This window comes from Amia ocellicauda, chromosome 10 (genome assembly GCF_036373705.1).
Source record: "Amia ocellicauda isolate fAmiCal2 chromosome 10, fAmiCal2.hap1, whole genome shotgun sequence".
Taxonomy (NCBI): domain Eukaryota; kingdom Metazoa; phylum Chordata; class Actinopteri; order Amiiformes; family Amiidae; genus Amia; species Amia ocellicauda.
The window spans coordinates 4426530-4451054 of NC_089859.1; the positions used below are offsets into that span (position 1 = coordinate 4426530).

Below are 24525 nucleotides of genomic sequence, written 5' to 3' on the forward strand. Positions count from 1 at the left end.
CCCGAAGCACTTTCCAAAAGCGCTGTTTATCCTGCAATATGATCCCCAGCCACAGCGGGGATGTTTAAAACATTAAAAGTCTATTGCAGAACCTGGAAATCCATGATTTCCTGGCAGACAGACCCTCCGCCTCTAAACCGCACAGTAGATATGAATTCCCAGCCTTTTATATGATGAACACGTTTTAAACAAAAGTAATAAAAGTGCACAGAGAGAGAGAGAGAGAGAGAGAGAGAGAGAGAGAGAGAGAGAGTGAGACAGTGAGAAGACAGAGAGAGAGAGAAACGCTGTTGGGAATGTCTCAGTTCTCATCCCCTCCGTGCAGTGCTCTGTAGATCAGCTGGTGATGAAATGTGTCGGACGCTGATTTGAGATGTGATGAGACACACAGCCTACCTGTTGGGTGCCGGCCCTCGGCAGGGCGGGGGTGCAGGGGCTGGAGCTGGACCCCAGCCTGGTCTGTAAATGCAGGGGCAGCCCGGCGCCGAAGCGATTCAAGTTTGAATGAACTTCTGCAGCTTTCTTCCTCTCATCAATCTGACACACAGACAGGATACACAATCAGCACCAAGACGCCTCGATCTGTCACCGATATTTTAAGGAGAGCAACTGAGCCAAAAACCTCAAAACAGTGTTTAAAAAAAATGTATCAATAAATAATTTTGAATCTGCGAATTTAAAGGATTCTAATGATACTATGATACTTAGCTGTATCGAAGTGACGTGTTTTTAAATTATTATTCCACTGCATCTCTAACAATGAGAATCAATTATTGTTGCAATATCACCCTGACAGCGCAGTAAATACAAGTATTGAAGTACAAGAAGGGATATGGAAGTGTTGTGTATTAAATTTGACAATCATCCCAGAATGATAAAACTCAGATTCCGAATCAGACCCGTCGGGCTGGATGTACTTCGAAAGGCCTGTCGCAGCGTAAACATACATACATACATACACAATACACAAAGATCTCACGCACGTAGAGAAAAGACAGTCGCACAATACTGATTTAAATATATTTAAAGAAATCTTTGTGAGAAGCACTGCATGAGCTTGGCGATATGTCAAAATTAGCTTTTAAGCAACAAAGTTAAATCTACAAAACAAAATCAAGGTATTGAGCAATTTGAAAGCCAGTTCAAAGGCTGAAATGTCCGTGTGAGACATGTTTCAATTGTTCTGAATAACAGTGTTTCGTTAGCTATTTCAAGCAGATACACTTACTTAATATAATCTTTTAGACCATCCAGTAGCTCAACAATTGTGTGGCTGGGGAGAGTGTATCTGTTCTTGATTTGTTTTGATTTGGGTGAGGTTACAGCGTTTTGCCACATCGCCTCTGAAAGGGGCTGATTGCGACAGTTTAAAATAAGCTTACAACGCCCTTTACTAACCGACACGACTGGAAGTGTGGCTGCAGGTTCGGTACAACTCATTTTAATACAGATTGCAACTTGTTTTGCACCTCATTTCGCACCTCATCTCCACCCTATTTGTGGGTCAAGGGCTTAACCAAAGAGACCGTTTAAAATGTGCAAAAGCCACTATGCTGATTTAGTACATCAACTGACATTTCAGACTCGTTTGTGTCAGGTTTATGACACTTACAATAGGCACAATCATATAGTACATCCAGCCCAAAATATATTCACAAAGTACATTTAAACATGCAATAGTATAATGGTCATGGGTGGGATTTCCAAGAACCCAAAACAGGACATCATTCATTGTGTAAAAAGGAACTAAAATGTACTAGGTTTGACCTAATTGTACACATTGAGCATTGCTTCATATGTACAGGATGCCTGTGTATAAAAATAGAAGCACGGTCTGTATGAGGTAATCGTGTGATTGCTGAACCAGAAGACAAGCTTCAGGTAAGAATGAGCGGTTCTAGTGAGGGGAAAAGTTCAATACTTAACTCAATACACAACTGAATTTTTTAGTAAGGAATATACAGGGAGTTTGGGGAAAAATTGACCCCCTAGATTCATTAGGATAACCTGAGTAAATTCTCACAAATTGATATTTAATTTTAACCCCTTATAATATTAAGAATCACACTGGCACATGGTTTGTGTCTGAAGTATCGCCCTTCCGGGTCGACCCAGGTCTGGGATGTGCATGAACTGTGTCAGCACATCCAGGGAGCGAGGGATGAACTGGAACAGCGCATTATCGATACAGCAGTCCAGTAATGGCTTGAGCAACGTAGTGAGTGTGTTCGGTGGGAAGAGCGAGACTTCAAACACAAACTAGACACTGAAATTCTACAACTGATTACAATTTTACCGTTCTTGAAAATGTACTTGTGTTATTGTAATAAAACTAGGTAGTCCTTTTTTCCCCTGGAACACTGTGTGTTGTGTTAATATATAAAACACACAAATACAATATTCTCATTTCTGAAGTATTGATTGAAGTAGTGACTGGATTGTAATACTGACTCTAAATAATGCTATTCTTTCCATATCGATTAGAAATGAGCAAGAAAGAGCTGCAGCAAGAAAGACAAGCTTAAAGCTTCAGACAGTGGTTCCCAATCCCGGTCCTGGAGACCCAGCATCCTTAATTAAGATCCACCCTTTATTTACTAAAACCTTAATTGAACTAATAAACAGCATTATTTGATTTTTGAAATTTAAATTAGTAAAAGTAAAAAAATGTGGGCACCTAATACACTTTTATATTCAACCTGATGTCTCCAGCTCTGATTAGTCCAATTATTGGTCCAATTAAGGAATTTAAATTCCTAAAAACAGCAGAATGTGGGTCCCCGGGACCAGCACTGGGAACCCCTGGCTTAAGAGACAGTTCACTGAGGCACGGACAGAGCACTGCACCAGGGAGGCTTTACCGCTGTGCGCTGGTTATCTGCTGTACTGTTAGGCACTGGTCTAGTAACCTTGTGGGAGTCCTTCTGTTTCTGCCTGTGATCATGCTGAAGCGAAAGCAGCTGCGTCTGGTCTTTGGTCAGCGTGCGCTGGACCTTTTTATTCTGCTGCTGCAGAGCCTCTGACTTTTTCTAAACAGCAAACAACAAAAATACAAGAGATCTTCACCGGTCTAGGATAAAGATGACACACAAACACTGCTGCAAAGAGAAGCTTTGAGAAGCCTGCTGCAGAGAAATACAAACACACGAACAAACAAACACAATCTTTGCTTATCTTCACTGGTTTTTCATTATATTCATGGAAAAGGAATAAGACCACAAAACAGCCACACAGAGCACATATCCGCAGAAGCGCATGGCCCGGACTCACACCCATGTGAAGCGGCTCTGCAGACTCGGAAGCCATTTCATTTCATGATGAAACGCTACACTAATACCTCACAGAGGAAACTCCCCATTTCTACGATTCGCTGTTATTCCTCTTCGGCTTCCACTATAGAAGCACCCGGCTCGTAGAGCTGCTGGCGACCTTGCACTTGCATTCAACCCACGTTTAAAAAATTTATCTTAATATATTTGTTTAAGAAGAAGACCAATTATATAATTAGTCATTTGCCATCTCATTTACTCACACAGATAAGTACTACGCGAACACTTACATCCAGGACATGCTATTGCAAGTCGCAGAAGCCCATGAATGCTGTCAGGGGAGCGATAATCATGTTTACAATGAAGATATTGTAGAGAGAGATGCATAATGTATTAGATTCTGGGTGAGCCATCAGCAGCAATGTTCTCCCCAGGCGAGTCTGAAGACAATGCTCTCAATGTAACTCTGAAAATTGCTCATTTACAGTTGCTGATCTCTCCTGCATGCCCTGCAATGCGTCTGATAGTTTTCCTGATACCATGGATGTAGTTTTTAAATATTTACAGTGGGAGGGACACAATATCAACACAAGCGACAAGACGTTTCATTAATGTAGACTGCGACACAGAACTGCATGTTCAGTTTATGAAAACAGACGCTTCTCAGACATCTAAGAGACAAGAAATCCACATGAAGCAGGGAAGCCATTTTCTAGAGTCCACAAGCTCTTATTTATCTATATCTTAGCTATAACGCCAGCTGTAGTCGAAACATGGACAGTTCTGAGCTACAATGAGGAAATCCTCGATGACATTAATCAGTCGGACCCACCAAACCAGCTAAAGGATAAAAAAGCAGATCCGGAGTGCTTTAGGACTGTCCCACATCAGCCCAAGTGACTGCTAAAAAGATGTCACTACAGATATGACTGCAGCTTTAACATATTGGAGAAGAAATTGTTACCTGCTCAGTCTGAAGGCCCCCCGCTCGACCACCAAGATCGCTCTTCTGTCGTCCCAAGTCTTCAACCTGTTTTTGATTAGAAAAGTCTGGTTTTCTGGTGACCTATATCTGATGTTCACTTAAAAACGAGTAAAGCTCAGTGTCTGCCTCCCTTCACTGCAGATCAAATCTTGACCCTTAAATATTTAATTCCAATAAAAAAGGTGCAATCATCAACTTGCGCCGCACATCCCGGGAGACGTTTCTCATCATTTGTGTGGCAATGAAGTGTAAACATTTGCATGTTCTCCAGGCCCTGACACACATTAATTACACAGGCTGTTTGAGGAATATAATGCTAATGAACAGAAATGTTAAGCTTCTCAAGGTAAAGAAACAAAAACAGAAACCATCCATACTGTACATCTGAGACGTGCATGTCACACAGGAAAGGAAACCCACTGACCATCTGTAATTAATCAGGAGTTGGCTGCTTTCCAGACTTCTGTCAAAAGTCATTATTGCTACTGTACAATTCTCTTGAAATACAAAAAAAGGAAACGGTGGAGTGAGGAATCTTTATCACTGCTTTAACATCAGATCGCCGTTCAATGAACAGACTTTGATTCAAACCGTGAGCAAAGATACTCAGCTGACATGAATGTTATCCTAGTTTGGGATTTGGAATTGAGTGTAAATGTACATCTTCTCAAAAGCAACAGTCAACTACGACAGAATGGATATCTATGTAATAGTTACAGCATGGATTGTACTGTAAAGATTCCCAGATTTAGACACATTTGCGTGTGAAATACCTGTTCATACATTAAATATGTGAAATGGATCAGTACCTGTTCTCTGACAAGGTGCTAAGTTTATATATAAATATATAACCAAGCCAAAAATTAAAAACAGATGCCATTCATGAGTGTTACTGCTAGAATGCTAGAATAACAGCCTGGTCATTTAAAGTGCTCTTGCAATAGACGATAACCTCATGCAAAATGCAAGAACTTGAAGGGATCTCCTCCATGTGTTCAGACTTCAAAAAATACACGATCAAAGGGAAAGTTTGAAATTAGTTTTGAAAGCAATCACCCAGCGGGCAAAGCTCATGATCTGTTACACGGTTTAAGCTTCATAAACAGCTCTGAATACAAATTGTAGAAAATGTTCCTCCAAAAAAAAAAAAAAAGGCCAACTTAGTAAAACAGCTGTGTCAACATTCTGCGTTTAATGCGCTTTCTAAGGCACTATTATAAAATCTTAAGATGAATTTGAATTAATAATACATAGAGCATGTCAGGAGTAATTTTTCAGATTTGGTAGCAATGCATGATGTGCATTTAAAGTAAATAGGTGTTATATAATCTACACGTATACATGGGTCATGCTTTACTGACTCTGGTAAGCTGTAACAGCCCACAGTAAAAATAAAGTATGTGAGTTTCGGTGTTGTTGTGGTAAAATGGCTGTTTTGAAACAGTTTTAACAGCACTGGAGAGCTGGAACAGACCTCTGACCTGTGGATTTCCTGCTCCAATAGCATTTCCCACAGTTTAGGTTTTGAGAACACAGTTACACATCGCTGTCTCAGGCCTCGGAGCTCCGAGCGAGACGGACACAGAGGAATACAGATGCCAAGACCTATCTAATAATACTGTAACCAACTAAACAAATCCCTTTATTTGCAATGGACTCAATATTTCTACGGGCTTTTCTTTCTGATCCGGGGTAAAGCCACAGGGTCTGGGGCAGTCAGAGATGCTTGCAGTGAAAATGGGATACAAATAATAAAAGTCTAAACTGTATAAACAGCCGTGAGAATCAATTTCAGATTTTCAAACGCTTCATGAAATTATAATTCTTTTAACATGTAATTCATTTTGAGATCTGAGGCCCTTTGGACATTTCTTTCACTATTTGCATCATTGTTTTAATGACACTTAAATGTCGATAAGCGAGTCCTTGAGGTGATGTCAATATCTGGCCGTATGAAATGGAAATTGAAGACCACCAACATTGTGAATCACAGCACGAGGGACAGACAATGTGTTTCACAGTGATTTGTAAGGAAACAGAACCAAGGTCTCCACTTATTTAAACAATGACTTAATATGCAGTTGTTAGCGATACTGAACTGTTTCGGCTTCACACACACAGTTCTATAAACAGAGACATGACCGTCACGCTCTGCAGATGCCAGAGAAGTGAAACGTACCTGTTTCTTCTCCCCCCTCTTGAGTGCCTCGGGAAACCTCAGTCTCTCCTCAAACGAACTCCTCTCGTCTACATCCGCATCGTCCCTCCACAACATCTGCTGCAGCTCCGGCCACTGGAAACCCCCTTCCTGTTGTCTCCTCTGCTCCTGCGGGACGGACGCAGAGAGAGCAACAAAACCACAACATGACGAACAAACAGAGAGGAGAGAATGGAGAGAAAATTCATTTTCCTGGGAAACGACTCGTCACGTTTTCAGATGGTAATTAGATAAAGCAGTATTCATCTCATATTTAACGGCTCATTACTTATTACGCAGCTCATACTGGAATACATATCAATATTAAACATCATGTACAACTCCGTATGATTCATAAAATAATTAAAGACATTTTATGATATATTGTTTCCACTGATTTCCTTCTGTTAAACGGTCAGCTGGTACACAGATGTACAGATTGACTAGGTCGGGTCTCATCCGTAACACAGTCCCCCGTTTGTTGTGCACAAGAGGAAGCCCTGATCAGCAACACAACACAACAACACAATCTATTGACTGTAGGCGTCACAGGAATGACAGTGATGCAGTTAAGAGAGGTGATCTGCACCTACATCTTCCAGCCGCTTCCTCTGCTCTCTCTGGTGCTCGATCCTCTTCTGTCTCTCAGCCAGCAGCTGCCTCTTGTACTTCTCCTGGTCCTTGAGCTGCTGCTGCAGGACCTGCTGCTGGCGCTGGGCTTCGGACCGGTTCTTGTTCTCCTGCTGGAGCCGGAGGAACTCCCGCCGCAGTGTGGACTCTCCCGGCACGTTCACGATGGAGCTGCGGATACAAGCGTGCACAGTTCACACACACACACACACACACACACACACACACACGCATGCAGACTGAGAACTAGGCACGGCCTCAGAACCTCGCGATTGAGCTTCTGTGTCAGGTCCATATGCCAGCACAGGCTCAGCCATGTGTGAGGGAACCCAGAGCATATGGTGACACATAAAGGACTTAAACTATGATAATTCAGCACATTATTGTACATGGATAAAACATAATTAAAGTTTAACTGCCAGCAGAACTGATTTACAGTAGTGTTAGATTTTAACCCCGGATGTGCTGGAAGACAGTGCTTCTGTGTGAAACATCTCGACCTTCTTGTCGATGGCTTATAATCTCTCGTTTCTCTAGGACTTGTAAACAGAACAATGCCCTTTTTCTTAGCAAGGATGGTCGGCACATATTCCAGATTCAACCAAAGAAGACAATACCTTGGCTCCCCTTCTTCGTCGTTCATCTCATCCTCCTCTTCCTCGCTCCCACTGTACTCATACTCGGTCTCCTCTGTTAGGATGCAGAAACATATCGTTTTTAACAAAATGTCAACGCTGGAGTGAAAAGCGATCGGCCGCGCTCTGAAAGAGGAAACAACACTCTCCCCACATGAACATTAGCGCATGTTTCCACTCGCCATATGGTTAGCAATATGGAAAGATGTCTTTACTTAAGACCTGTATATTGCTTTTCCTGCACAGATTCATTTTCTTGAGCTGCTTAAGTGTTATGAAAGCGTTGCTTCATACAGTCTTGTCCTAATGAGCATTTTGTTCGTTCATTAAGTTTTATAATGCCAAGTATTGTTAATGAAATCTCCCACAAGCAGAGGTAATGCACAACTGTTTAAAGCCCGACTATTAAAATCATGTCCCTTAATGATTTCATGTGCAAACTGTGACACAATATGCTGATGCTTCCTATCCATTGAAATAAACCCTATACACAATATTGTGTCTTTCATACCGTAGAAAACATTTTACACACAGAAACAGATCTCACTTCCACCATATTCCCATAAAGTGAGGCGAAAGGAAGAAAACCCAGAACACAAGAATGTGCATATTTCTGTAGTTCACAGCCAATATCTTCTGGGTTATGATAATAACAAAATGTGCTTTTATATCCCAGCAGCATGAGTCCTGTGTCGGTGCTCAGCTCTGGGGTTTGTTTTAACATTCATCTCGGCAGCCGTCCAAGTCGCTTGCCAAATGGAACCAAATCCACAGGGCGAAAAACCACATTTAATTTCTGCAAAACCACCAGGCTCAGATGTGAAACTATACAGTATAATTATGTGGTGTGACAAGAAAAAGGACGCCTCCTGTGGTGGAGTCCTGAAGATAATTAAACCTTTCTAATTCGCATTCCTGGAGGATGACATGTATGGAAGATTAGGCCATTTCCATCCTGAAGTTGTCACATCCCTCCCTTTCTGCCAAATTACTAACTTAACCCAAAGATAAACGGTCATTAGTAACAAAAATATAGTGAAATCTACAAACATCTGCTAAATACAGGGATTGAGAAAAATCGGACAGCAAGACATTTAGTCAGCGCAGCCCAAAAAGACATCAATGGTGCCTTTACAATTCTTTAAGAAAGGAGGGAAAACGTTTACATTCTCTAAGTGAAACACAGCGGTGCGATTAATTGATGGGGAAATGCATCTGAGAAAGGTTTAAATTCTGTTTTAAATAATGCCGACCGACCTCTACACAATGGAAGTATTTTACACACTCACGTCTCTTTATAATCTGAGAAATAAATCTCAAATGTAACCAGGTCGGAAGCAGTTTTATTCCACATTGCCACGCCAAGCCTACAGTAAAAGACAAACCCCGAAAACCAGAGGAAAAAACACATGCAAGAAAAGCCTCGTTTACCTTTCTCACCCTTCTTCTTCTTGGTCCGGTCTAAGTGGTCCTTCAGCATGATGCGCACTTGCCGCTCATTGGGCAGGTCTTTGACGAAGGAGTGGCGCAGCAGGGTCTCCGTGGACGGCCGATGGATATAGTTCTTCACCAGGCAGCTTTCCATGAACGTGAGGAACTTCTTCGACCTTGGAAGATAACAGAGAGGTATTTCAAACCATATCCTTCCAAATGTCTGCCAGAGAAATGTGTGTTGGTGATGAATACTGAATGAAAGAAAATAACCATTCACAGGCAGGGAAGTTAAGATATTTAAATAATGCAGCCATACAAAATTGGGTTAATGAATCCATCAAAAATGCATGTTAACTGCTACCACATGGAGAGACTGCAGTGGTTATGATGTTTCATTTGCATTACTTGTATTAGTTTTGTTTTAAAACCTTTGTGCTATTACAATTAATGCTTTATTAAACGCAGGGCTAAAATAAAATGTTGCTTTTAATAACCAAAGAAAATCATTCTCAGGAAAGAGGAAGTGAAGTCTCTGGGGGGACATGACATATGTACATGTTTGAGTTATGCAGTGTGGTTATTCCACTGCTGTATGAAGTCTTCAAACGCTGCCTCTAAACCAGTACCTAGAGTGTTTTAATCACTCGCTTCACATCGAGAAATGAATAGTTTTTGCTGTCTAACGGGATACAGACTCTTTCTAAAAATACATATTGAGACGGGAAAAAGAGTTGAAAAGTCTCATATCTTTCAAAAGTGATTAAGAGATGAGGAATGTGTCACTGCATTTTTCCATGCGCAACATGTTTATTTTAGCATGCGTTGAGACAAGAAAGGTACTATCACTTATCACAACAATATCACTCATTTCCTCTCACATTGTAATGCTCTTATCATTTATGATGTGTGTTTCATTTCAGAAAGCCGGGTCAGATATGTAAATGGTTATTTTATATGCTTAACAATTGTCTCGAAATGACATTAAACAAAAGCAACTGTAATTTTCTAAACTGAAGTTATTAGATACAGCACACCTTCCGAGTTATTGTTACCACAAAGTTTGCTACAGTTTTAAAAGCAGACTCTTGCGCTAACAATTTGACCATTGTGTAAGATGCACACTCGCACAAACGTTGACATATTTTCTTACCATTTCCTTGATTTAAGTTTGGGTGGTGGATTCCTTGGAATGAGGAAAAGGGCTCTCATGGGATGCATGTCACACAAAGCTGAAAATACATATGGTTTGCGAAATGATTACTGATACATTAACGTGTCAAATTCCACTGTATTCTAAGTACACCTGAGTTATTAATAACACGCTGCTCTCTCATTAATACAGCTGGTGTTGATGATAATCAGACCGAGATGAGCATTACAGTCTCATAAACAACCAGTCTATCAGCTTTCTGTGAGGAAACAAGAGAGTCCTTTACAGAATATTTATAATACTGACAGTTTCAATTATATATAATCTGACGAAATTTAATACAACGTTCCATCTTGAAATATGGTTGTCATTAACTGTAAAAGTGCTTTAAAAAGGCATGTGTGCTCTGAGTTTCAGATCTGGATTGCATGACAGCTGGTCCTTTAAAAGGTGAAGTAACACATATATAAGAAATTGTGTGGATTTAGAACAAAAGCAAATGTACGCCCTTAACCTCTCTAAAGCCAGGCTACACAATTTCACAAATGTGTGTTGCAAAAGAATTTACTAGAACTACCATACGTGCAGAAATCTAGTCCAAAATACACTTAAAATACAGTACAGCATCTTTAGATGAATCCTGTCATTCCACAGGTTGTCTGCGTTAAATTGCATTCTCTTCCGTTCATGTTTTAGCCTTGCAGTCAAGCAACTTTAACACACTTTCTCTTTCATAGCCCTTTCCTTTCAACTGCATGACATCACTAGGCTTGGCATGCATTTAACAGTCATGAGGTTTTGATTTTCTCCTCTGTCTCTACCAGAGATTTCCAGTTATAAAAAGCCATAAAGCAATTTAGTCTTGCAAGTAAGAGTGTATTAAATACAAATACATTCAAATTGATCAGGGTCAGTTTGGTGAAGCTCTAGAAAGGATGTCAAATACTGACAAGATTTGAAAATCTGAGGCATCTGGCCAACACAGAGTGGCAAAACCGTAATTATTCATAGTTGCTTATATATAATACACATAACAATCATAATTAGATTTACATTTCAAATTAAATTACAAATGCATCTTTGTGGAATATGTTGTTTTAAGTTTTTACTGTGTTCACAACAGTGTGCAAAAAGGAAACGACTGATTTATTTCCAGGTAATTTGAGCTAAAGAATAGTATTCCTCACTTCATAATACCAATATATGTACAGTTACTTTGTAAATGTATCATTAAAAGAGAGAAAAAAGTTCTGCAAACAACATCAGTTTGTCGTGAGGATTTGACCAAATGACACCTTTCTGCACCTGCGAAAAGGAGAAGCACGTTGTTGCCTCTTCGGCAGAACTGCAACACAAAGTTTCTGTTCTGCAAACCGTGACAGGGACCACAGACAGGAGAGAGGCTATAAACATTTAGTGCTGACCAAACCAAGTGAACCATGCAACAAGAAAGAGGGGGTGACGCTGCACACAGGTCAGCACACAATTACTTTCAAGTGCTCCTTTTTCTTTCATGCTAATCAGCCTTTCATGTTTAGAAGATGGAAAGTTTGATTATCTGCTTTAATACAGCTTTTTTGGCACATATCTGTAAGTGTGCGGGTCAAATGTTTGGCAATAGTAACAAACATACAAACAAAAACACATTTCAAAATTCTCTGTTATGAGAGAACAGACTAAATGTTGGCGGTTCATCTACTCACTGGGTTACTTATAACTTTCTGAACAGACAGAGACACCCAGTTGCGTATCTTTCCTGCACAAAGTGGCTCTTTCACTTCTGAGACAGCTTGACCAACAGTGTCTAAAGTGTAGAGTCATTATTTGTTGTAGCACAGAAGTGCATTAATAACCCGTGAAGTAGAATAATAACAAATGTGTAGATTCCAGTTAGTCTGTACATATTCTGAGCTGTTGAACTTCTGACCTGCATTTTATGTTGAAAATAATTAATTATTGCAATACTTTGTATATATTTGTATTATAATATGCCCAGTCACTTCTTTGAATTTTAATGTTAATGCATCATAAATAAATAAATAAACAAAATGTGCCTGACAAGTGCAGTAAATTACATGTAATAGTGTATAACTACATCAATAATACTACATTATATATTTGTCATCTGAAGTTTATTACATGACTGGTGTACAAAATAAGATTTTATTGTTTGATTTATTTTAGTTTTTATGTGATTATGAGACTATAATAATGATCTTGAAAAAATTAACACTTGATGTCTCTCCTGCTTTTCTTATATTTAGTATTCACTTAAGATGACAACCATTGATATTCGGCCTACATCGTCTCAATGTTGGCATGTGACCTAGATACGGTAATGTTGCTAATCAGGCCTTTGGCAGAACAGAATAATTACATTCCAGAATAAATTAGTACACGTTTTAAGAAAGAATCCGACTGTGGTCCTAAAGGTCAGATCAGACAGCTTCTTAGACAGAAACATGCTTTGCAGTGATGTTTGAACATTAAGTGTCCAGATCTTGGATTTTGTTCAGATAATCTGCACAATGGTATCAGCTAATAGGTCTCGTGAAAAGTGTCTTTTGTTGTTTCAGAAATGTCATCTTGTCAGTTTGGGCTCGACGACCACTAAGTGAAAATTATAATATGTGATTTATAATAATATTAACTTCACAAAATACTCTAAACTGCCTCATTGTGACATCTCATTTAAAACCCTGCATTCCTGACTCTATGAAGTTCAAACAGGAGCCCGTGATTGTTGACGTTGTAGTAGAACAACAATATTCCACCCAAAAGATCTGTTTATTTTGTGTTGTTTGCTAATTGTAAAGTGGTTTACCAGCCTCCAAAGTTACTGCTCCTATCTTTATATTTGTGCCTCGCACCTGCGTATCTGTTTTTCCAGTTCACAGATATCCCATTGCCCGTGTCCCTAGCGCTGCCCCCTACTGCTCTTTTAGGAAACAGCTGTCGTTCTGCCAAAGACGGGTCACATGTCAGGTTCTGGTCCTTGACTCGAATTCGTGACTCTTTTCAATAATTCAATTTAAATTTGGATTTTTGCTTGCTGTGTCAACAGGTGTAATCTCTTCACAAAATACATCAATTTCCCTCATCTTCATATGATTAACAATTATGAATACTGAAGGGAAAACTACCTTGTCACACGCTGTGAATTATATTACCCTATCACTCTAGCTTTATCTATATTTGTTATGCAGCATTACGGGACATTGTTACTAATTGCCAATGTTCTATCTGTATATTGCATGTGGACTGAAGACACTGCATTAAGATGAGCACAGATATTGTACCACAACAAACCAATGCGATAGTCAACCCTGATACTCACGTGGTGCTCCTTCAGCCATTTCAAGGGCAGTGATTCCCAGAGACCACAGATCGCTCTACAGCAAGGAAGAGGCCGACAGGATATGGTTAGAAATGATCGTCTTAAATCGGCAGCAAATATCAGCAAATACTGACATATATACAGATGAACACAGCATGGTTATGAAACCATCAATCTCATGCTACATATATGGGATATATTGATGAATGCTGAGTGATTTATTGCTAATGTCAATATCAATTGTATATCTTCATCAACGCCACACCTGAACAAAGACTTCCCATGTTTTGATGTGACTGTAGTTAATACCCTAATCCTCGTCTCTCACCCTGTAGTCGTAGGTGGAGTCTGCGTTCTCGTCGCACGCTATGACCTCAGGAGCCATCCAGTACGGCGTCCCAATGAAAGTGTTCCTCCGGCCTATGGTCCTGTCTAGCTGAGCACTCACACCAAAATCAACTGGAGACGAAGCACAAGACACACTGAGCTCCTGTGGGACACTGCAGGCATCCGTTTTCATGGGAGTACAAATTCTACAGCATAATATACAATTATTAAAATACAAAATGTACTTAAAACCAGTGACCATTGAGGAATAGACGTCAAAACAGTAATTCATTTTGTGTGTTAATCTGCTTTACTTTTGTAATTAATTGCTGTAAATTCACCTTTTCATTACTGTATTCATTACAGTACAATACTGCAAGACATTTAAACTGTGCCACAGGGTGGTATATGGGGTATGACACTCATTTCATGTGCACTTTTGTAGGTATGAATCCTAGGCAGTCACTAAACATTCCAGTGAAATGGGCTAAAAGAATAAAACAACATCCTGTGCTACAACAATATGGGAGGTTTCCTGCTGTCCATACGCACCCAGTTTCACTTCTGCGTTTTCTGTCAGCAGCACGTTCTGTCCTTTGATGTCCCGATGTATGACGTGGTGAGAGTGGAGATGTGACAGTCCCTAGACACAGCCACGTACAGGCACATGCTCAGTTCATATTTCACAACACACGCAAAAACTCATTTTACACAACTGGGGTCTCTGTCAGCGTCACAACTTCAGACCTCTCAGCGATTCAGAAGCAGAAAAAAAGACGGAGATTCTGCTCGACTTCACAATGTTCCTCGATCAAGACAGACATCGGCGCAGACACAGAGCAGCTCAGCGAGGGCACATAAACACGGAGGTTAATGCTATTCAGCACTGGCCTACAGCACATTGCAGGGTTTAAAGAGCATTTAAGCAGAAATAAGTCACGGCACATTTTTTTTTTTGAAAATGAGTTCTCTGTGTTAATTAAACTGAGGTTACTTAAAAACAAAGCACAGTTTGGAGGGGGGGTGGGGAAGTAAGCATAGTTTCTGCTTTTCTATTATTCTTGTTTACAGTGTTTTAGAAGCAAGAACTGCACAAAGAACTAAGCTATAGGCAGTGAACCAGGGCAAGATGACATTGCTGAAGTGCTCAGTCTGTGGGATAGGTTTCACAAGGTTTGAACGATTGCTCAGGGTCAGACGTGTTTAAAGCCACACTCACTCTCAACACTTCTCTGCAGATGTAGGCGATCCAGTCTTCCTTTAGGCAGTTCCCTTTGGTCTTCTTCACCAGGTCCGTAACCGAGCCGGCACCACAGTACTCCATCACCAGCTGTGGGAAGCCATTATACGCATTGTTATTATTATTAATTATGCATTTATTAGCAGACGAGCAATGCAATTAGTACAAAATACAACACATACATCCTCGTACAATGAACTAAACCTGCAGATACAACACAGTCCAGTCCTAGATATGTGCTAAAGGCAGTGGTAGGATAGGAGAAGTGGCAGTAAAACAATAGAAGTGCTGAGAATACATAAGTAAGCAGCAGCATAGTTTAATAATAAAGTGCATCAGAGAGCCGAGCTGCTGAATCACGGGTCCGAAGCTGCGACGAGTACAGCTCTGATGCGTTCAGGCCTTCACATTACTGAATAGTTCTCCATGACCTCCTCGTATTTACTATGGATGCAACGGAAGAAAAATAAAACCGTAGGACTCTTCACATCGTAAACATTCACTATAAAACAACTACATTTTGTTGTATGATATATTGTATATAATAATATGAACAGGAATAAATCAAATTAATCCTGTAAATAAACATATACAATCTTTGAACATCAATGTATACATTGTAGGTATAGTATTTGATGATTATTATTTTTTTAATTCTCGAACAACAACGGCAATCTGATTTAAAGTAAATTGTCTTGCTTCAGCGAATTATAATTGACATTTCCTAATGAGACATAATTCATGTTTTGTTAGGAGGAGCACCTATGCAAACCTCAGACATTAAAAGCATTGTATTTCCCAAAATAATTCAACACATTTAATAATAAGTGCTCCAGTGATTAGATCTTTAATTAACATCATACAGCCGGGATATTCAGGATGGAAATACTTTTCACGGGCCTAAAGATAAGAACTAAAGATAAGAATACTGTTGGGATAGACGTGCATTACCTTTAACAATGTTTTTTAAGTTATTCAGTGCTCCCTCCTTACCCTCTTATTTCTCTTGTAACTTTTCATTGTCAGCCTAATACTTTCTTAATCAATAGTAAAACCAATTTAAATGCAGCAGTGAAAGACGTAGGGTTTTACATGTTTATCTAACGCAGAAGTATTGTTGTTTCATCCAAACAACTCTCCCAGGTAAACAAATGGTTAAACGTGGTTGATGTACGAGAAACCCAAGTTTGATTACATTACAGTTTTGCCATTGTAGTGTATGCAAATGCTCTAGTTAATGTAGCATAAACAGATCACCAATTATACAGGGAATACATTATTTAAAAAAATAATTTCTGTTGGACACATCTGTCTGGGAGAGATGAATAATGTGATTAACAAGCACTAGATTACAGCAGCACACTGTTCACGAAGAACACAGACGTTCCCACATCCTCTTCCTCCAGGACCTCCGAAAAAACTCAGTGCTTTAGGCAGGTGATGCACTTCCTTCCTTTCTCCAATGTATTTATGGGTTTCATGAGTGGTAAACTTAATAGTGTCCGATCTGGACTTCAATATGGAAAATTACTCAAACCAAAACACGAAGAACAATGTAATTAGGATAGAACTGAGGCTTGTGTGTTTTCGGCCGTGTCTATCACTGCAGCTCCCCGTTTCTGAATACCTTCAAACAGACAGACAACACGACTGCCAGGCGGCTGGACACAGTGACCGAGACGCGGCTCGTCCGAGTCCCAGCGTCTCGTCACACAGAAGGAGCTCGTCGCCTCACTCACCCACAGCTGGTCGTCCTGGCCAGCAGGACTCTTCTTAATAAAAGCACCGTAGTAAGTTGCAATGTTTCTGTGGTGGGAGTACATCTTGAGCATGTTAATTTCTAGTTTAATTTCATCCTCTTCATCCTGCAAAACACAAAATACAGAATAAGAACAAATAATAAATACACCGCTTACAAACTACAGTTCAGTGCTGTTACAGCGTCAGAAAGACGGATGAAGTGATGAGATGTCCATTGTTCAGGTTTTTACCTCTCTTGGGTTATTTAAACCAGACGTCCAATCCATTAATCAATGGTCATTTATTGTTATTTGACTTTTAGGTTTGTGCCCAGATGTTTCTTGACAAATTGAGAAAACTGAGATGAGTAATATGAGCCTTTAAGCATAGAAATATGGAGGTCAAGTTGCAACAGCCTGCTTGACGAATGAACAGGGAATAAAGTGGGTTTAAAACCACAGTCTGTGTCTTAGGATTTCAGAGCTTTGTTTGGCTCTTTAACTTGCACTATAGTCACACTAATAAACGAGAGCTTGTTCAATGCCATTATGTCAAACCGGTACAAACCATTTCTCATGGAAAAGACCCACATCTGTTGCAGGTGCGTTACTTTGCAGTGCCTTGTGCATACTCAATAAAGCACTAAAAGCACTCATATCTTTAACATCTGTGGCAAACGGTCAGACCTGTCCAATTCGGCACAGTCGATGGATAAACACGTTTCTTTTCAGGAGCTAGATGTGGAGATTTCAGATCAGAGCTCATATCAGGAGGCCATGGATTTCTAGACCAGGAAACGTTTCTTTGTTTAATTGTCACATGCTGCTTCAGTATAAAACACTCTTATGGGCCGCAGTGTGTTATGATTAGGGAAGCTATATGTGGAATTAGCAGTGACATGAATTGCCGGGTAACATGCTGTATTAGTATGTCAGCAGTGAATTTCCGTTAATGCGATTAAAGCACACTACGGTTTTAACAGCATGTATAAAATAGATCCTACCGAGCCGTATTTTCTTTGTAATTTTCTTAGATGAATTTGGCTCCACGGCTACTAAATGCAGCCTAAAATATAAATAGGCCTTAAATTAAAATGTGTAATTATTGAAACACTGCAAATCCAGCAACTGTGCTGTCAGAACTGAGGGCTAATAGAGAACTACAGAGCTGTACTCAGTTGCGGCTTCATTTTTAGTAAGATGCCACTTTCTTCTAATCATAAATGTAACAGCTATGATGTACAGGTTTGTATTTTGCTATTAGTGAATGGGTCAAAGTTTTGATTTAATCCGGCCCTTTCACAGCCTGCCTAACCCAGTGCGTTTCTCCAGACAGATCCTTGCTTTGACCGTCCATTGAACTGAAAGATCATAGCTCAGGTAAAGCTGAGGACGTGTCATCTCATTCTGTCATTCCAGGAGACGAGGCGAACCCGGCCTCCTCTTCGAAAATGAATAAACAACTCCAGAAACGACTGTTCTTTTATGTGTCAGCTGGGCCCGCTGTTCACAATAACAAATAAGACACGAGGCGATGCTCCTCTCCCCAGACGAGCGCGGCCTGCCCGTGTTTTGGTCTGGGAACGAGGGGGTCTGGACGGGACGGGACGGGGGTATAGCGTGTGAGGGAGGAGATCAGTCAGGCTGGAGGAAGTGACAGCTCACAGCAGGGGCAATTCATTTCTACAGGAAATCTCTGACGGCTATCGCAGAGGGCAGATAGACAATACAAGATCGACAGGAAAAGGGAAAAGGCCGTTTTGTGCAGAGAGAGAGATCTTTGTCTGATTCACTCGGAGAGGCCGTCTTATCGGCTGCGTGTTGTTCCCGTGTTGCTGCACACACAGTTATTTATACAGACCCGTTTTAATTTGACAGTCTGCAACCTTCAGGCATAAAGGGGTTTTATTCCATCAGGTGTACAAATCCCTACTGGAACCGATGTAGGAATCCTTAATAAACATTTAGAAATAACTCACATTTAAATTTGCATAGTTTGTATATTTTTTGATGCTTATCTTTATATTCATCTAAGCATTGTTCCAAAATCATTTGTACAGCTGGCACCCAAGGGCATTTTCATATATGGTTTGTTTTGAATGGTTAAAGTTCTTGTTCCTCTGCAAACCCAAAATATTAATATTACAAATATAGAAAAATGATCTGCATACTGATATCTATGGTACTATGCATCGTCGAGTGTGTGTATTTTCTTTCATTTCCATTTGGTAAGGAGAGGCTCAGTGGGGGACGGAGCACACAAAGAGGCTCGAAACCCCTGACGTCAGGCATGACAACACAGTGCAGGACACTGACCGGTGGAGTTCCCTTGAAAAAAGACCTTCGGCGCTTTCACATTGTGACAAACAGAGACTGAACCAAAGCCCCTCTGTCTGAACAAACCGAGACCATCTCTGAGAAGACTGTAACCAAACCGTATACTAACCGCACTCGGGTCAAAAAGAAAGAGTTAACCAAATCGAAACAATTGTGAAGACCCAATAAGAGTCCCCAGTGGACTTTAATGTCATGTTCCTATTTATTTTAAAAATGTGACACCATTATCTTTTTCCAGTTTTTCACCTGTAGCAAAATCATTCTCAGTTCAATCAGAAAATCTTAAACTGTCAGTCATCTTATTTCATCACACACTCTGGCTTTGTTACAATAAGAGATTCAATCATTTAACTTTTTTGGAATAAATCAGCTGATTGCAAAGGTTACAAATATATGTTTTCATAAGTGGAAAGATCTCCTCATTATATAATGCTGAATAAAAATAATAGCACCTGTATCTATTTAAACTGTAAATCACACACTTTCTTAGCTGTACCTCTAGGTGTGTCGGTGCACTATATTAGGTTTGATTATTATGATTTTACACTAATATGTGCATCAGAAAAAACATCTGATCACCCATGAGAGAGAAACAAACTCACCTCGGTAACATCCATGACCTTGATGGCAGCCAGCTGTCCCGTCTTGACATGCCTCCCCTTACAAAGAGAAAAGGAAATTATAGCCTTCGACAGTAAAAACACATATAGAAAGTATACGGCTAGTTACCTTTCAGCGGTCAATCAATCTGACACATTTCTCACTCAAACAAAGACCATTAGGAATGTGTTGTAAATGTTGTCAACAGGAACTTCTTAAATACATATTTATAATTGGATTGACATGAAACAAATTATTAAAATCAAGGGCCTGCTGTAAATAAGTACACATTCTTATATTTTCAAACCATACAAGACATCCAACTGTGGAAAAGATTTCTGGAAAAATAATAATCTTCCTGATGGAAGAGCATAAAATAATTAGATTAATCAGCTTTTTGAACTTTTTCCATCACTAATTAGAACTTGAATAAAGAACGTATTCTGTCGCTGCTCTCGGGTCATTGGCTGCTGTGTGGTTAGAAACTGAATTTGCTGGTACAGAAATACAGACGCTGAGCGGAGAGATCATCCGCAAACTGTACACTTACTGCACTGTAGTGCTGCATATGGGGACAGCAGAACACAAACAGATCTCTCGAGTTCTGTCATATTGATATCGTTTTCATGAATCAGATGCATATAAACTCTTAAATAGCTGGATACCTGTAAGTCAACCGTCTAAAATAAACATAAAAGGAGCACATTGACCTGAAAATACATTTAATTGAGGTTTATCACCCAGTCCAGGTCAATCACACTGAAATAGTGACATATCACTTCTGTGAAATAATAAGCGGACAACCAGTCATGAGAATAGCAACACAATTACAGTCCACATGAAAGATATTTTGCATTTGAAAACTGAGAGAAGAGTGACTGTACGAGATGCAAACTGTTCTACCACTTATTGCTCAACTGAATAAATAATTAAACATCGGGATGCATAAAGACTGAATCGATTGCACAGATGTTTTGTTCTTTCAAGGAGTGACTGCGTCTCAAATGAACGGAAAGAAGTATTTCGGTGCAGAACCAGTGTCAGATCTAACAATGCAATGCTATATCATGTATGTGACACATTATACTGTAGTGTGAAGGATTTGAAGTCTGGGTTTTGACCATCATCCTTTTTATCAGACACACAATAAAATAAAATATAGAAAGCATATCTGTCATTAATAAGAAAATCACCCTGAAAAGCGGAGTTGCAAATTAATGATTATTAATACTGTCGAATAAAGCTGAACCAACTGCATGGGCCAAGACCTGACACAAGAACTCATCTGCTCTGAATACTGATTTTCAACCACAATGTAGTGGAAGAAATGTCAAAATGAAATTATTGCACTAAATTAGCCCATATCCCATTTCAACAGAAACAGAGCACAGATTACTTCATGGGCGTTTCAGGGCTGGTTCAATATACGGCACTGATTTCCTCCAGGAATGAAACGCACAGCATCGGAGAAATGCTGAGAATCACAGTCTTACACTTCGCTCAGTCACCGCTGGCCCACATTCAAAATGGCAGAGCTGTGGTCTGTTACAGATTAATGTTTGCCTGTCATTGTTCACCGCTCTATTATTTGTAAATTAATTCACAATTTTGATTTTTGTCTTAGCCTCCTTGGAGAAAACATGAAACAATTCATTTATGTGACAGTAGCCATATATTTAAGTTATTTGGTCACTGAAGTGAATGTAATGACTACACTGTTGCTCTTCCTATGACAGATAAGATGAATTAGGAAAGAAACAAGGAAAGTAAGGAGAGGATGAAGACTTTGCAGTACAAAAGAAACGCACAAAAACAAGAGCCGTTTTACAAACAAATGGGTTCATGAAAACAGGGACGGGACTGAAGCCTAAATCTCAGGGGTGTGACACACAGGGAAGAAACTTTATTTCTGTTTCACAAAACCAAAGCCTCCATTTGTGACAAGGATTGGGCAAACGTCTGAAACAGTGAGGAAGACCCCATCCATCCAAAACACACTTTTACAGCCCCTTTAAAAGACACTTCACAAAAACAAGAAGCTATTTTACACTTTTCCATATTATTAACATTAGAATATAAGATCAAATCTGTCTTACTTTGGTTTGACTGATTTCCCAGAGTTTTAAAAGGTGGTTCTGCTGTTATTCCCAGGCTTTCTCTGCTGCCGTACAAAGTCACAATAGAAACACACTAAATGGACTGAAATAATGTATTTTAGATGTTTTATTTCTTTAAATATACCAGGACACTGTGGAGAGCCTGCTGTCACGCAACATATGAACTCAATTTCAGCCTCAGAGGAAATGATAACCCCTACCTGTGGACGAGAGAGAACAGCTGAGGATAATTTATACAAACTCACACTGAACTCTCTACTGCCTCCCAGGTACTGCGCCCGTCATTTCTCATTACCACGGTGCGTCTCTGATTGATATAATATGGAATTAGAGTAAAAAGAAAAGCCGAAAACACCACCCTTATGATATCAAATTGAAATGTTACTTATTCATTTCAATATTATTTCTGGAAAATACTTTTCTGCCCCAAAAAAGAATATGAAACAAATGTTCTTCATAATAAAAGAAAAGAAAAGTGTATACTTAAATACATATGTGTTATGTAAGGATGTAGACAGATTGCATGGTTTGGATGCAGATGCACACACCGATAACATATAATAATAATAATTATGATATGACATCAATATTTTATTTGTCTGTGTGCCCTGTCACTCAAACCCCTGTGTTTGAAAAGCATAATTTCATGATTTGTAATGTTTTTCTGTGAAGCAGAGGAACGGGTTGGCGGCACATGTCTATATTTGGAGTCCAGGGAGTGAACATTTAACTTTAACTGCCCGGCACCAGATTTAATTAATAACCATGACTCGAGAGACAGACATCGACAGCAGAGACGCTGATGGAAATCTGTAAGTCAAGCCAGCAAGAGTGGCAGAGCAGCGCAGGCACACACATGATTATGCTTTTCTATCCTGACATGTCTTTTTACTTTGTTTTAAGATCGTACTGTTGTGTATAAACCATACATAAGAACATGTAGGATTGCATCTTTAACAAACCCACAAACAAACACAAAAACTTCTTAGCTCAAGGTGTTATTTTCACTCTAATTATTTAATATGTTTTAAAAGACACAAAATAATGGTCTACTTAAATGGCACTGCTCCAGAGTTCAGATATTATCTTTCACATTGTTTATGTCTGCATCCATGTAAGCCACACATATTTGACATCTATATGATGACGAAAACTAAATGGAGTGCTAAAATGGAGTGATTTAATATATTTCCCAAGATTGTTTTTAATATATAGAAGAAAACAACTCGAGCCATTCTGTCAATATCTCGCACTTGAAGAGTAATTCATATATTTTACTGCATGAAACTCGTTCTAACCATTTCCACATTTTACCACGACTGTAATTCACACGTATTAAAGGAACTGAGCCGTGTGGAAATGTCTGACTGTATCCATGTTTTTGCCACAGTCTTTCACCCATTAACACATATATGTTGAAAGACGTGGCAAAAGCAGCGTGAATGCAGAACTCCCAGAGAACAGAAAGAAGGTTATTTTGGGTCTGCTGTAATGTCCTGACAGTGGGAAATTAAATATTTGGTGTCTCAAAATATACAAGAAATATTTCCTTCCTTGCAGTGTACGGCTAACCCCACTATAATCTCTAATAAATGGCATCAGAGAATATATCTGACGAGCATTTCACTGGCCCGAGTGTGTTATTAACTCTTCCCTGTTGGTGGATGTGTGTCAATGTATTGGCTCCATTCAGTCAACAAGGGAAAGACGGCGTTAAGAAGAGAAATAACAACAACAAACTAACCAAACATCTGAAGTCTTATTTCCTCCTATTGTTTGATTGGGAAAGGGTGACTGAAATGTCATAACAGTAATAATGTTTTGAATAGGAAAACAAATTAGAGCTCTAATAAATAAAAACCCAGAGAGAGGCGGTGTCACATTTCAGAGCCGACGCTCACAGCTGCTTTATTTACGTTGGTTGCCAGACTGATGTTGAGCTAAGATTTAAAAAAAGTGAAAGCCAGGGTATAAGCTGCACTCGGGTTAGGAAAACAAGACGTAATAAAGAGAATAAAAACAAACGTGTGTGAGTCTCTTAGTGTGGCTGATCTGTATAAAATAGTGAAGCCTCGGAGCTGTTTACAGAGCAGGATTTCTGTTGCTCGAGATCTTCTTTCCCTGCCTTTATCTTCTCTCCTCCATTTGACTGGTAACAGAGAACGAATTCATCCTGATAACTGCTGGCATAGGGCCTGGCCTATAGGTCTACCGTAATTAGTCTATTTCTGTTTTACTTGCATATAGGCTACAGTATAATTAAATATATAGCATATAGTATAATTAAATAGCCTTCTGTAGAACAGTGCTTCTGCTGTTTTCTTCCAAAATCGGATACCACCCTGGCATGCATAATAAACATGTAATGACATTTAATTTGTTTATCAATGTACTTGATTATGAATTAACAATAAAATACATTATATCTATATCTTTTGAAAACATATATGAATTTATTTTGATTTTGTTTTCATTCGTATGACAATCACAGGCATTGAGAAACAGGCACATTAAAAATTGATGAAAAA

The 24525-nt window shown here is 39.4% G+C and overlaps 1 protein-coding gene across 4 annotated transcripts in view; it reads right to left on the reverse strand.

Annotated features, from left to right (window-relative positions):
• The window catches only part of LOC136759755 (mitogen-activated protein kinase kinase kinase kinase 4), a 58652-nt gene that overhangs the window by 24177 nt on the left and 9950 nt on the right, over window positions 1-24525 (reverse strand). For 3 of the 4 annotated variants that reach the window (XM_066714769.1, XM_066714771.1, XM_066714773.1), the window contains exons 3-16: window positions 19883-19939; window positions 16944-17069; window positions 15184-15294; window positions 14517-14607; window positions 13966-14096; window positions 13638-13692; window positions 10301-10379; window positions 9148-9323; window positions 7699-7771; window positions 7045-7252; window positions 6434-6580; window positions 4234-4299; window positions 2862-3029; window positions 397-537 (exon numbers count right to left, since the gene is read on the reverse strand). In XM_066714769.1, coding sequence (XP_066570866.1) covers window positions 397-537; window positions 2862-3029; window positions 4234-4299; window positions 6434-6580; window positions 7045-7252; window positions 7699-7771; window positions 9148-9323; window positions 10301-10379; window positions 13638-13692; window positions 13966-14096; window positions 14517-14607; window positions 15184-15294; window positions 16944-17069; window positions 19883-19939 — 1629 coding nt within the window. The remainder of the gene's footprint in view (window positions 1-396; window positions 538-2861; window positions 3030-4233; window positions 4300-6433; window positions 6581-7044; window positions 7253-7698; window positions 7772-9147; window positions 9324-10300; window positions 10380-13637; window positions 13693-13965; window positions 14097-14516; window positions 14608-15183; window positions 15295-16943; window positions 17070-19882; window positions 19940-24525) is intronic. The other variant, XM_066714772.1, reaches the window with a different exon arrangement.